At 50.9% G+C, this 13,469-nt stretch overlaps 4 protein-coding genes across 4 annotated transcripts; 2 read left to right on the forward strand and 2 right to left on the reverse strand.

Annotated features, from left to right (window-relative positions):
- Positions 1-277: 277 nt before the first annotated feature.
- M431DRAFT_3775 (hypothetical protein) lies at positions 278-1,652 on the reverse strand (the record flags this gene model as incomplete). Its single annotated transcript, XM_024914686.1, has 3 exons — positions 278-394; positions 456-1,496; positions 1,557-1,652. 3 exons carry the CDS (start codon positions 1,650-1,652, stop codon positions 278-280), a joined length of 1,254 nt encoding a protein of 417 aa, XP_024776315.1.
- Positions 1,653-3,028: 1,376 nt separating this feature from the next.
- Positions 3,029-3,938, forward strand: M431DRAFT_480293 (hypothetical protein; the record flags this gene model as incomplete). Its single annotated transcript, XM_024915851.1, has 2 exons — positions 3,029-3,736; positions 3,810-3,938. The coding sequence occupies 2 exons, from the start codon at positions 3,029-3,031 to the stop codon at positions 3,936-3,938; spliced, it is 837 nt and encodes a 278-aa protein (XP_024776316.1).
- A 426-nt stretch (positions 3,939-4,364) lies between these two features.
- On the reverse strand, positions 4,365-10,375 carry M431DRAFT_81148 (hypothetical protein; the record flags this gene model as incomplete). Its single annotated transcript, XM_024923006.1, has 6 exons — positions 4,365-6,102; positions 6,808-8,723; positions 9,058-9,106; positions 9,244-9,845; positions 9,910-10,067; positions 10,132-10,375. The coding sequence occupies 6 exons, from the start codon at positions 10,373-10,375 to the stop codon at positions 4,365-4,367; spliced, it is 4,707 nt and encodes a 1,568-aa protein (XP_024776317.1).
- Positions 10,376-11,776: 1,401 nt separating this feature from the next.
- M431DRAFT_493114 (hypothetical protein) lies at positions 11,777-13,202 on the forward strand (the record flags this gene model as incomplete). The annotated part of the gene is made up of 3 exons (XM_024917076.1): positions 11,777-11,846; positions 11,901-12,896; positions 12,964-13,202. 3 exons carry the CDS (start codon positions 11,777-11,779, stop codon positions 13,200-13,202), a joined length of 1,305 nt encoding a protein of 434 aa, XP_024776318.1.
- Between the last annotated feature and the right edge of the window lie 267 nt (positions 13,203-13,469).

Here is a 13,469-nt window from a genome sequence, read left to right on the forward strand (position 1 = left end):
CGCATCTCCTCGCATGACACTTAGCTTTTAACTTTCAACGTCATTAAAAGATACCCCAAAAGAACAAATATCTGGCTTAAACGCTCTGCTGCTCCCATGTGAACACCCCGAAAGGAAAGGCAAAAAGAAGAAAAACTCCGTAAACTCCTCCTTATGCAAGGCAAATCTCAGCTCAAATCTTACACACCCAACTCCAGCGGCCAAACAAGTCATCAGACTAGAAAAAGAGGGAAACAAATTGCTTGCTTGCATGTACCATGTATCATGTGGAAGCAAATCAGGAACTCTTCTCGCGATTGGTAGCTCGTTCACCCTTGACGCAATGCTTGATGATCCAAGGGTGGCTCTGTACATCTTCGAGAGGAATACGCTTCTCGGGGTCAAGAACCAAAAGCTGTTCATTGCTTGTTAGCTGGCCAATCATTTCATTATCTTGGGGGGATCCAAGTACTCACTCTCTTGATGAGATCAGCAGCCTCTGAGCTGACGAACTTGGGGATTTGCATGTCTGCACGGGCGATCCTTCGCTGCGTCATAACAGGAGTATCTTCGAAAGGAGCCTCACCAACGAGGAACTCGTACGTCAACACACCCAAGCTCCAGAGGTCAACCTTTTCGTTGTAGTAGTTGTCCGAAGAGCCGGGCTTGATCATTTCCGGGGGAAGATAATCAAGCGTGCCGCACAGCGTTTTCCGTCTGTTGTTGGGGGCGTGTACACTCCAGCCAAAGTCGGAAATCTTGATTTCACCGTGAATACCAACGAGAATATTCTCAGGCTTGATATCACGGTGAATAACATGCTTTCTGTGAAGATACTGCAGCGCAGAAGCCATCTGAGCAACATACTGTGCCGCCTTCCATTCGGGGAACTTGGTCTCCTTTCGCAAGTGCTTATACAGCTCGCCCTTTCCAGCATACTCGAGGATCAAAAAGACTCTCTTGCTATCGTGGAAATGGCCGTAAAGCTGCAGAATGTTCGGATGCCGTAGGTTGCTCTGGATCTCGATTTCACGCCGAACCTGCTTCTCCACACCTCCCCCGGCCTGAAGCTCGCTCTTGTGAAGCACCTTCAAAGCACAGATGAAGCCGCTTGTCCGCTCCCTGGCAAGGTAAACGCGACCAAACTTGCCCTTTCCCAGAGGCCGTCCAATCTCAAACATGCCCAGATGGAACTGTTTGGGTACGCTTGGCTGCTCCGTCAGAGCTGATTTGGTCTCATCGACATCTTTCTCAACCTCCTTTTCTTTTTCCCTTTCCTTCTCCTTTTCTCTTACTCTCTCCCTTTCCTTTTCTTTCTCCTCTTTGACTCGGGCTGTGGGAGCGGGCAGAGGCCTTCTTGCTGGGGGCGGTGAAGCAGGATTGATGGGTGGAGGCGGTTTTCTCTGGGCCGCTTGTGAAGGGAGGGTGACGGACGCAACTGCGTTGACGTTGTTGCTTTGAGACTGAAGAGCTACCTTGAAATGGTTTGCCCTGGTGGTGGTTGACGTCGTTGTTAACTAGATCCAGGTTAATATCTCCTCTAACGATAATCGGGCTTGCAGAGGCGCTGGACATACCTTGGTCTTTGAGTAGATCTTGGTGGCTTCACCGACGTCGTTTTCGTCTTGAATAGAGATGCGCTCCAAGCGCGACTCAAGCGTGCGTGTAGTCATGTTGCTTGACTGCCTTGGAGACTTGGAGATGGCAGTTGGGCAGATGTGGTGGTCGCTGGATTTTGCAGGTATAAGTGAGGAGAGTTTGCCGGAGTGCGGCTGTGGCAGCGACGGGGGTAAATCATGTTGTCTTTTGCAGTCCAATGTTGTCGGGGCAACAGCGGGCCAATATTGGTATGACTAAGCCGCAATCCTGTGCTGGGGCGGACCAAATCGTCTTAGGGGGTCTTAGGGGCTCCGGCCAATGGCAGGGATCAACTCAGCGACAATTTAACTCCCTTGCAGAGATTAGTAGTAGCCAACGACATGTTCATATAACAAGTGAGAATTTGAGTAAAATTGACGTGCATTGAGAGTATCAGTTTATAAAAGGAGTGCAAATCGCAGGTAACGATATTATGCGACATATAAACACTAGAGCTAGGAATGCTGTTTTAACCTCTGCTCTGTACAAGATTGATATCTCAATCGCAATCAAGTATACTCACTACATGCAAGGAATCCCCATTATAGATACGAGCCTCATTTTCAGTTGTCTATAAAAGATGCATGCCACCCTTTCTCATTGAGCAGTGCCCTTCTCCTTCGCTTCATCTGCGTTTCCTTACCTACCTTAGTAGGTACTAAATCTACCCTACATGTACCTGAGTAGCGCCCCAAATCTTTTGGTTGGGTTTGAGACAGTATAAAATCGGATTAAAACTTGATAGAGTGGTAAAATGCCCAGGCAGAATTAACGTTTTTGGTCTCTGCTATTAATAAACTTTTTGCCGTACCGGCATACTTAACTCAAAAGGATCGACATGCACTTAGAACCGTAGGGATTGGTGTATTGCAACTGTGAATGCTCTCTTAGCTTGTAAAACTCAACGGGCCTTTATTGTACTTGATTTTTCTCTTTCACTTACAAATAAAATTGCTTTGGCTTAAAAATCGGATTAATCTCCTTGAAGAATTGGCATTTAAAGAGAATTGATCACGATTGGGCTGCAGAAAAGGTGGAATGACACTACTAATACAGATGATTGACTTACAAGCAAGACAAGGTTTGTTATGCATCTGTATTGCAAATCGCATCACCGCCAACTAATCTTCATTGAGAGTTCAAATTACTGCAAGCTGGAGGTTGATAAAATTTAATTTGAATATAAGAGAAAAAAAAAGTCCGTATGGCATTGATGTTGTAACGTGTAACTGCGCAACAGCCTAGTCGTGAATATCCATCATCCTATGGCTTTTCAACCACCCCGCTATCCCATTCCCCAAAACCCCACCATAGCTCTTCTCAACTTTGGCATCCCGACCTCCAATCCTCCAACTTCATCCACCCTCTCCAACAACTCTCGACAATGCTTCCACCACCACCGCCGCCCACAATGAACCACGTAACATCTCCCAACGAGCCTTATCCCAGCCCCGACGCCCTCGCCGCGGCAACAACCTCGCACACGCAGAACAACTTCCGCATCTCGACCCGCAAGCTCCCCATCTCCAAATCCGCCGCCATTGACGCCCTCGAGGCGAAGCTCGGCATCCCCGTGCCCGAGATGATCTTTGGCGACAACCTCGTCTCTATCACTCACACGCCCTCCAACTGGACCCTAAACTTCAACACCACCGACGCCCTCGACGCCGTCGACAAGACTGATAAGCACATGCTGCGCGTCGCCTACGCCCGCGACTGGGAGAGCACGCGCGAGGAGACGACTCAGAACATCAAGGAGGTCGTTGAGCCCTATGACTGGAGTTACTCCACGACATATGCTGGCACTGTCGACGGCACTGCCGCCTTTGCGCCTACGGAGAAGCAGATTCCCATTGAGCTGCTGAAACGGCGTGATCCGATTCTCTTCTTCGACGAGGTCGTTTTGTACGAGAGCGAGCTCGATGATAACGGCATTTCGCTGTACAGCGCTAAGCTGAGAGTTCACGACAAGCGCATGTTGCTGCTGTGCCGCCTGTTTATGCGTCTGGACAACGTCTTGGTGCGGTTGCGAGACACGAGGATCTATGTGGATTTCGAGACAGACGAAGTGTTGCGCGAGTACACTGCAAAAGAGTCCAAGTTTGCCGACGTCAAGAATGTGAGTGTGCGCTAGGCAACCAAACACTTGGAAGGCTTTTTTTGCAGGCGATTTTTTGGCTAATGTGCTACAGGCTCTGTGGAGATCAGGAAGGTTGCCCGATGATATCACCATCGCTTTACGAGATCCCAATGCTCTGGATCCATTCCTGGAAGTTGTCGAACATAAGATAGAAGCGGTATCACTAGCAGCGCAGCATTAATTGGGTAAATACGAAGCGAAAGTAAAAGATCACGGAAGATATTTGTCTATTTAGAAGGGCGTAATCATGAAAAGGCGTTTAGGAGGGATTAGGTACGAAGATTAGGATATTTTTGTAAACTGTTCATTTTTGAAATATAATAGGCTGGAGCGTGGCAAAAGCTCTTCAATGACTCTCATAGAAAAGAGATGGGGAGGAAGCAACAAGATACGAAACCATGGATATCAACATTGAGAAGTACAAATCCAACCCGACCAACCCAGACCTACGCCCCCTCCCTTCAACTATGCCTTCATCAAACACTTTGAATGTGTGAAAAGCGTATAATAGTTACAAAGACACTGCAAAGACATGGCATAATGCTGCAACCGAGACAGCGCAATAAAAGGGCTAACATGCGTAACAAAACAAGACATACCAAGCACATCATCGTCCATCCTGGGGCGAGGACGCCTCCGCCACCTCCTCAAATTCCAACTCCCACTTGTCTACTTCTTTGAATTTGCTGCTCGCTTGCTTCAGCTCCTCAGTAGGAACGGCGTTGGCTGGGCCTCCGGTGGTTGCTTCGTCAAAGGTATTATCCGCGAGAGGAATAAACCTGCTCACACCCTCCCCCTCATCCTCATCTTCGCTCTCATTGCTATCGTTGCCTCTGCCATCGTCTTGTGCATTTTCCTTGTCTGACGAATGGCGAGAGCGTGATCTGAGGCGTCGAGATGAACCACCAGGTTTGCCACCACGAGAAGCTGAGCGAGGTGGTCTTCCCCTCTTCCGCCGGCGTGCCGTCTGGGTGTCTAGATGAGACAGTTCATCATCCTCATGGCCCAGTCCTGAGGTATCAAGCTCTTCATCGCTCTCGAGGCCGAGCGGATCGCGCGACTTCTTGTATCGCCGCTTGGGCAGCAAGCTCGTAAGATCAGCCGTAGTCATCTTGGGCGAGGCCTGCTGTCGTGATGGTGGTCGCCCTCGCGTCTTGCCGGTCTTGGCTGTGTCGAAGTTTGGTGAATGTGTCAGTGAAGGGGGCGAGGACATGTCGGAGAGGTTAGAAAGACGCGAGGGAGTGGTGACGGAAGGTCGGCGGCGTTTCTTCGCTAGTGATCGAATATCCGGCCACATATCAGGCCCTTCCGATCCGCTGCTTGCTGGGGGAGCTGCAATTTCCTCTAGGTTGACTGGTGTGACTGGGCGTTGAGGGAGCCTGGCTGGGGGTCCTCTAGGCGAGGAGAGTTCTGATATTTCGGACTCGCTGGTGTCATCCAATTCATCCTGTTGAGGCGATGAAGGGGCATCTGGCAATTCAGACAAGATCCGATCGTCTGGCTGTCTGGATGGTCCAGGTTCTCTTCTCGAAACCTTCTCAGGCCGTGAGCTACTCTGCTGCAGTTCTAGACTTTTGCGTTTCCTCGGGTTGGAGGACTCGCCAGCCTCTGGTGATTCTGGTTCTTCGATTTCGTCCTTTCCGCGAGTGCGTCGCCTGTTATTTAATGGTGTGGACTCAGCCTCGGGCTCGAATTCCTCTTCACTGTCCTCAGAGTCTTGGACGACCGTTGAAGAATCATGAAGAGGTTTCCGGTTCGCACCAAGAATACTTGGTTCTCGCGCACGCCTCTTGAAGAGACCCAGGTTGAAAGAAGAGCCAACCCTAGGGGTAGTTCCGCTGCGGCTGCTGGGTCGAATCGGAGGATCGTTTCTTCCTATGAAACTAGACCGTCGTGACTGAGAGCGGAGGGCGCTGTATGACAAGGTCGAAATATCCCCTGAGAGCGCCGTACCGGGAATATCACCTTCCGCAAAGCTGTCATCCAAGTTGCCAAAATCACTGTCGCCCAGATCTAGTCCACTTGTACGTCGGTTGTGTCCAGGCGTCGTCGCGGTATGTCGACCAAATTCTATTGAGCTTCGTGAGCTTGCACGCATCGCCGATCTCTCGCTTGTCATTGTCGCATCTTCGTTGGCGAGCTCCTTGAGCGCCTCATCACGAGAGCTGTTTGCGCCTTTGATAGCATCATCCTCGTTAATGTTGAGTCGTGCAAGTGAAGGAGTCTTTCTGGGGCGTCCCCGGGGCCGTCCTCTCGTTTCGGGCTTCTTTTCAATCGCAACATTGGGACTGCTGCTGGCTGGCTCTGCAACAGCTCTGGCTGCTCGAGGTGGACGACCACGTCCTCTCGCGGGCCGCGGCATTGCAATCAGCGTGAAGTGCACAGAGGGAGGGCGATGTTTTGGTGATTGCAACTGATTAAAGAGGAATAAAACAGGCCAGTCGTGTTGATTTGGTCAATGGGCACGTCCAAAATACAATGGAGAGTAAAATCCCGGTTTGCTGCTGCGTGAACCACCACGATGTGAGTTGGGCAACAGTTTGGCTGTGAGGGTTAATTTAGCTTAAAGTCTTGACGCGTCCAGACGCGGGCGGAAGTGGAGGATTCGCGAGGCTGCCACTTTTTTGGCGGGGCCCTGCCCAAAAAAATACAAAAAATCAGAAGTGAAAATAAAGTGCTAGCATGGTACGGTACCTGGTACATGTACTTCAGCCTCACCACACTCATCTTCAAGTTATCACTGAACTCATACATGCGATGCTTACATAGGCATATAGATGTAGAAAACCGATTATATGTGCTTTATCTTTTTCTATTATTTCTCTTCATATTGGAGATATATCCTCAAATCATAGATTCTTACACACCAGAGGCCTTGAGCCCTGTTCATCTCTCGTGGTTCGTCAATACAGTTAGTTTGGTATACACGGTTCTTAATCACACAAATGATCCCATTTCCCTTTTTGTTGTTCCCATAATATGCCAGATAATAAACCACGAACCACTCACAATCCGTTATTGCTGTCTAAATGAGCGCCTGACCCATAAACATGCTCTTCTTCACATCGGCAACGACATCTCTTCTGTCGTCATTACCCACAAGGACAATACCTCTTCCTCGTCGCCCCATTCTTCCGGCACGACCTAGGCGGTGGATAAAGTCAATGGTGGTGTGAGGTACGTCATACAGGATAACGTGTCGAACAGCTAAAGTATCAATGCCTCGAGACGCCAAGTCAGTCACTACCAGTGCCTTGACGTTGGTCAAGGACCGGTGGCGGGATGGATTCGGTGATGCAATGATTCGCAGCGGCTCAGCTGTTGTAAAGGTCTCTAGAATTTCGCCGTGGCGCTTCTCGGGAGTGTCTCTGTGCAGTGCCTGCGCGTCAATGCCCTTTGAGCGAAGATACTCTGCAACCTGCTCTGTCTTTTCTCGCTCGTTGACAAAGACCATGACTCTACGGACGTCAATTTCATCCTTGGCCAGATTTTCGTGCTGAGAAGCCTCTCTTCCGATCGTGTAGATGACGTCGGCACAAGCAAGATCTTTGTTGTTACGGTAGGGATCCTTCGAAACATCGATGACACCAAGTTGAACTCGTCGGGGGATAGCGTGGAGGTTTGGTGTCGTGATTCTGATCATCTTGGGATAGTTGGTCGCCAGATAATTGTTCAACTTTCTCGGAATTGTTGCTGAGCAGCAGATGAGCAGCTTCATCGAGGGCGATGAACGCTCGACGATGCTAGATGTGACAGAAGAGAAACTTCGATCAAACAGTGAATCCGCTTCGTCAATGATCAGATGGGACACTCGGGAGAGGATGTTGGGATCAGAATCTGCAATCGAGGCCAGCAGGTGAGGTGTTGAGATGATGAGATCGACGCCCTTTGGTCCGTACAGGTTACGCTGGATCTGCTGGGGCTTGAGATTGGATGATAATATCTCCGTCTTGAATTTCGTCACATGTGATAGCTTCTTGGCAACAAGCCCAACCTGGTGAGCCAGCTCCGCCGTAGGAACCAAGACAATGACCTTGGGCCTGGCCATGGTGGGGTGAGGCTCCTCGAAAGGCTTTCCCTTGAAATCCGCAGCTTTTTGACGCTCCCTCTCTACCTCTGCTCGCTCTTTGTAGGCTTGAATCTCCGTATCTTGTGCTTCGGCCGCCTTCAACGCATCAATGGCTGGCAGCAGATAGGCGAGGGTCTTCCCCGATCCCGTCTCCGCTGCCAACAAGAACGAAGATTGCCCCTCATGCCCAACCCTTTTCTCTCCTGGCTCCTTTTGTCCCAGCAGAGCGGGAATTGCTAGTCGCTGTACCGGCGTTGGGCGAATATCCACCAATCCTGCGAATACCTCGTCGACAACGGCCGATTTCAGAGCTGGGAGAAGATCAAACTGATCAAACGACTCATAACTCTGCATCTTCTCCTTTAGCGACGTGCGCTTGTTGTACGACACCGAGGCCAAGGCACGCTGCATCTTGAGCGCCTTTCTATCATCCTGCGGCCGCCTTCTGCCCTCCTCTTGAGTCGATTTGCGATCGCCGGAACGAGCTCTTGTCGACGCACGGGTTGGGTCAAAATTGGCTACCCTCCTGTTCATTCCAGAGAATGGACCTGCAACCCTCTCTCGTTGTGGTCTGCGTTCATCTCGGGATAGGCGTGGTGCTCGGTGAACTTGGTCGGCAAGGACCATGCGCGAGGGCTTGTCCTTGGCTCGCTGGGAGAAGAAGCGCTGGCCTAAGCATGGTTGCACCGACGCCTGCACTGAGGGTATCACTGAGGGTATCACTGAAGGCTGTAGTAACGGGCGGCTTCTGATTGTATGCACACAGCGTAAGCAAACTGAGTTTGTAGCTGCGCGGCGCATTATGGCGAAGTCGTTGGTGTAATGGAGGAGTTGCACCAAGATTTGCAACTTTTTTTTTTCTTTGAGCTTATCGACCCGGAGTGCGGTTCGGTAGTGCTAGCGCCGGCTCCGTTTGGGCGGCACCCCGGGCCCGACTTCAGTGTCAGAAGACGGGAAAATGGCAACTCTTGACTACTTGTATTCAACAAAGTAGTTTATGATATATCTACCTAGTAGATAGTGGCTGGATTTCCTGCAATAAAGTACCATTGCGTAGTGGAAAGGAAAGGAGCACGGTGGTTGATTTTACTCTAATGCCTCTTTGATTTTGGTATTCAATGCTAATGCTAAGCACGGAGGAAAAGAGATGCATATTCTTGTAGAGACGATATGTTCATTGCGCTTAGTTCATAAGAAGCAGCAGACACATGAAAATGCTAATTCCACAGACAGGTGGTTGCTTGCAAAGTGCAAAGGAAAAAAAGAAAAGAAAACACATCCTCCGCTAACTGCGGTTGGCCTATAGCGTATATATATGGTCTGACGTCATGTTCTGTCCATCGTGTCACTACATTCCCATTCCGTAGACTCGGTCCAGTATTTGCATCGCGTTCACCCAGAGAATTCCGTGGATTACTTCATCATAAGGTGTTCGCCTTGCTCGATTGTGGGGCTCTTCGCACGACCAGTGCCCTTCTTGAGGTAGCTAGACGTAGCCATTGGATGGGAAGCATCTTCGGGGCCAGGAGTTTTGGGCTCTTCAGCAATGGATCCAAGCGATACCAGAGACCGATTTCGACCGCTGCTAGTTGACATTCGGGTTTCTCGTTTTCTAGCAGTGACTGGACTGAGGGACCCTGCTGACAAGAGACTATCATCCGAGTCTACGCTTGATCTTCTCCCGTCCAATCGAGGCGATGGCTGTTGATCATCAATGACGGCTTGGTCCTCGCTTAGGCTGGATTGGATTTTGCGCAAGGTACTGAAAATGGAGGTTTTGTCTGATGGAAACTGCTCGATAGTAGGGTCGTTCATATCCACATCGTCAATGTCGTACTCGGTGAGCTTGGGCTTCGAATCCTGCCGCAGTTTACTGTCATCAAGGGCATCGTGGTCTAAAGCATCGTCGACAAATTCGTATGCGCCAAAACACTCGTGTGCAAATAATGGAGTCTTGAGTTCTTCGTCAATTTCGCTCTCACCGGCAGACCCGCTAATCTGAGGCGACGACGTGTCGTCCTATCCGGTCTGTTAGATGTTACCGCGTTGGAAAATTGTTCAAAGGCATGACGCCTAATCCTACCTTGTCGAGGTTTGAGGCTACGTCCGCAACCTCGGCTGCAACCGAAGCAACTTGCTCAATAGGGGTTGAAGTCCTTCTTCCTTCATCGTCTTTAATCTTGGATACGTAACTCTTGGGCAGTGTCAACACGTTGTTGCGGTTGCCCGACTCGTCGGTAGCTGGATGAGCAATGTCTTGTCAGGGGGGTGATCTGATGTAGTAGAGAAGACGATGAGCACTCACCGGTTGCCCTATTCTCATCCAAGAGCCAGGGGCCCTCTCTCCCAGCCTTGAACTTGAAATGATACTCCCTTCCGGGCTCAACGAAAACCCGCGACTCAAAAACGTATTCACCTCCTTCTTGGCGAGAGTAGCCCATCTCCTGGAGCCCCCACTCCAAGGCGGTAAAGTTCCCGGCTAGGAACACAGGAGGCTCTGTCCCAGGGCAGCGGTAGGTAACGGTATAGGGAATGGTGGTTGGCGACATGGTGATGGAGACGATAAAAGAGATGCACGGCGGGGTCAGTCGAGATGCTGTTTCGCACCACTCGTATGGCAGTTGAGGGTAAACAGGGGGCGAGCTGGTAGATGCTGTAAGGAACCGCAACGCTTGTTTGGTGAAAAAGGAGCTGGATTTTGTTGCCTTGCATATGGCAGAGCAAGGATTCGATGGGTTGATCAGACACCAAGAGAGTTCTCTTATGCGGGGTTTCAGGCGTGCAATGTCAATGGAAATACAGGCTCCTGAATGGCTTTGCGCTTGGAGGGTTTGCCGGGCCGTGACGATGCTTGGTAGTGCCAAAGGCTAATCCCTTGCTTGTGATGGAGGGCGGCTTTGGATCCCGTACGGCTCATTGAATCGTCATGGCTGGTGAGTGGCACCTGGCGGTGACGTGGGCGTCGCGTAAGGCCTAGAGCAGAGCAGCGATCAAATGCCTCGAGAGGAGGAGGATTGGGGGGTTTTGGGGAGGTATTTATTGCCATGCTATGCCATGCCATGCTACTGTAATGCTCTCGCTATGTATTTCATTTAGTCATTAGCCGAGCGAGCAGATGCAATGCACCTCTGCTTTTCTGCGAGGTGACCAGGCCCTACAGTACGAGTATGTACAAGGTCTCCAATACGACGCAGATCTGGGCGGAAGAGCCAAGGATCGAGGTTCCTTGGACAAGCTCCACGGTACTCTACCGTACTGTACTTGCTCGTTTCTGTACTGGCCAGGACGGGGCTAGGCCGTGAGATCATGGGCCTGGGGTCGAGCCAATCACATTACATCTTCCACTGGGTATCTTGTGCGGAGAAGCTGGTCCGAGACAGTTGCGGTAGGTACCTAGCAGGGTGCTAGTGCTAGGGATTACTACAGATACCGCTACTGTATATTAGCTTGACGGTTAATGGTTGATGGTTCAATGTTAATGGCACCTCGAAACAAGGTTCGGTGTCAGGCAGTGTGTGGCACCTTGGATTCTTTGTACCTGAGCAACAATAACACTTTAGGTACTACTTTTACATCTTGGGATTGGATATCAAAATTCAATGTTTCATGTTTCTAAAACACCAATACCTCCTATTATTGGCTCATACTCGACTGTACCTACAAAAACAATTGAAACCAGACGAAAATGCTGTTTCTGTTTAGTCAGGGCGCTGAGCCGCCGTGTAACGAGACGCGACGTCATTTGTCATGCAACGCCCCCCGGGTACCTGCCCGTGTATGGACTCTGGCACCTCTTAGCCCGTACTCGTACTAGCTGCGAGTAACCTCAAAAATTATTCAAACCCATTGGCATTTTTGTTATCCTCACCACAACAACAGCTGCGCTTCTGCTGGCGCTTGCGCGGCTTCTTCCACCATCAGCGTCTATTCCATTTGACAAGACCGCAACCATGTCGATTCCCCCGCAGCTCATCCGCGTCAAGCGCAAGCGGGACGACGAGTCTCCCGTTACTTTTCTCCGTCAGTTTGTCTGATGACGGCTCTCAGCACCAGCGTTCCTCTAACACCATGTAGAGCTCGATGAAGGGGCTAAGCGCCATCGCAGTGAGGCGAATTGGGTATACCAGCGACGAGAATCAACGGCAGCACCGTCGGGCCCAGCCGTCAGCCGTGGCGATGGAAGACCGGTGATTCATGTCTCGCAGCCGGAAGCTGTAACATCTCCGTCCAAGACACACAACGATGACCATAGCTCGGGTTCTATGGGCGACATACGGGGAGCTACGAGGCGATCTGCAGATGGGCAGCTCTCAGAACAGCGCAAGTTCCATGTATCACGAGCGATGCTGGCCCAGGCATCCGCCAACCAAGGATCGGCCCGTCCAGGAAGCTCGAAGTATGCATCTTATGGACCAACGATATTTATCGAGCGTACCGGACGTAGGAAGATCATACCAAGGTCTTCACGCCAGAGCCTCGTCATAAAAGATGCCCACGCCATTATAGCCCAAGACCACCCGCAAGAGATGGTGACAACATCTGACGAGCCCATCGAGCAGAAACATCTGAAGAAGCCCGGCGTTGCAAGGAGACGCGACCCTTCGCAGGAACCCCCGGCTCGTGCGCCTCTCCCACAGTCGCTGGCCAACCGTAATGCCGATGATATGGACAAAATCACTGCGGATATGAACCAATGGGTATTAAACGAGATTGGTGCAAGCTTACACGCCATGGAGGTGGAAAGGAAGCAAGCCGAGAAGCCGAGATTCAGACCTAAAGCTCCTGAAAAGAGATATCAAGAGCGCCACCCTGAGATTGCCGCGGCAGCAACTCCTCCTGTTGAGGAGTCGGGAGATACACCAATGGCAGACGCAAGCGAGGAGGAAGGGGACGATGAGGACTGGATCATTGAGGAGTACGTCCGCATTCCGGCTCACTCCATGGGTCTCAACGTCGTGCCGTCTGATATTGGTATCTTGGTCCTGAATGGAGAAGAGGAGAGCCAGCTGTTTTACGGGTCGCCTCAAGATGAAGATGACGAGTATGCCGAGGATGATGAGGACGAAAATGGTAAGTTCACCCACCATGCAAGACGCTGATCCAAGCAAGACAAAGCCTCACCTATTTTTGTGCATAGCGGAAAACTACTATACGGCAGACTATCCAGAGGACGAGGTTGACACCGAAGACGAGTTTGATCGTCACGCTTACATGTACCGCAATGCCAACGCCTCAGACGAGGAGGAGTTTGATGACAACGAATACGACAGCGATGAGATTGTCATGGAAGGCCAGGACGACGACGACGATGACGCAAGAATGGACCGCATCCGGGAATTCATGCAACGCAACGCGGCATTTCGAGACGCGCGATAAGACCGCCTTGCTCTTTGTCCGTCTGTTAGTTGTCATGCACGGCAGATTAACGCACACCATCCGCCCCCCTCCCCCGATCTCGCCGCCTGTTCATCTATCAAGTGCTGTCCGGCATCGTCACCCCCTCCCTCCCCTCCCTCAAACATCACAACACCTCGCCGTGTAACGGAGACCGTTTTGATCTCTGGGCCTTGACCCTCTGCCCCCCTCTTCCCCCACGTGGCTGGGCTACTTGTTCTCTCTCTTGCAGAACATGATGCAACATGG

This window comes from Trichoderma harzianum, assembly GCF_003025095.1.
Source record: "Trichoderma harzianum CBS 226.95 unplaced genomic scaffold M431scaffold_4, whole genome shotgun sequence".
Classification (NCBI taxonomy): Eukaryota; Fungi; Ascomycota; class Sordariomycetes; order Hypocreales; family Hypocreaceae; genus Trichoderma; species Trichoderma harzianum.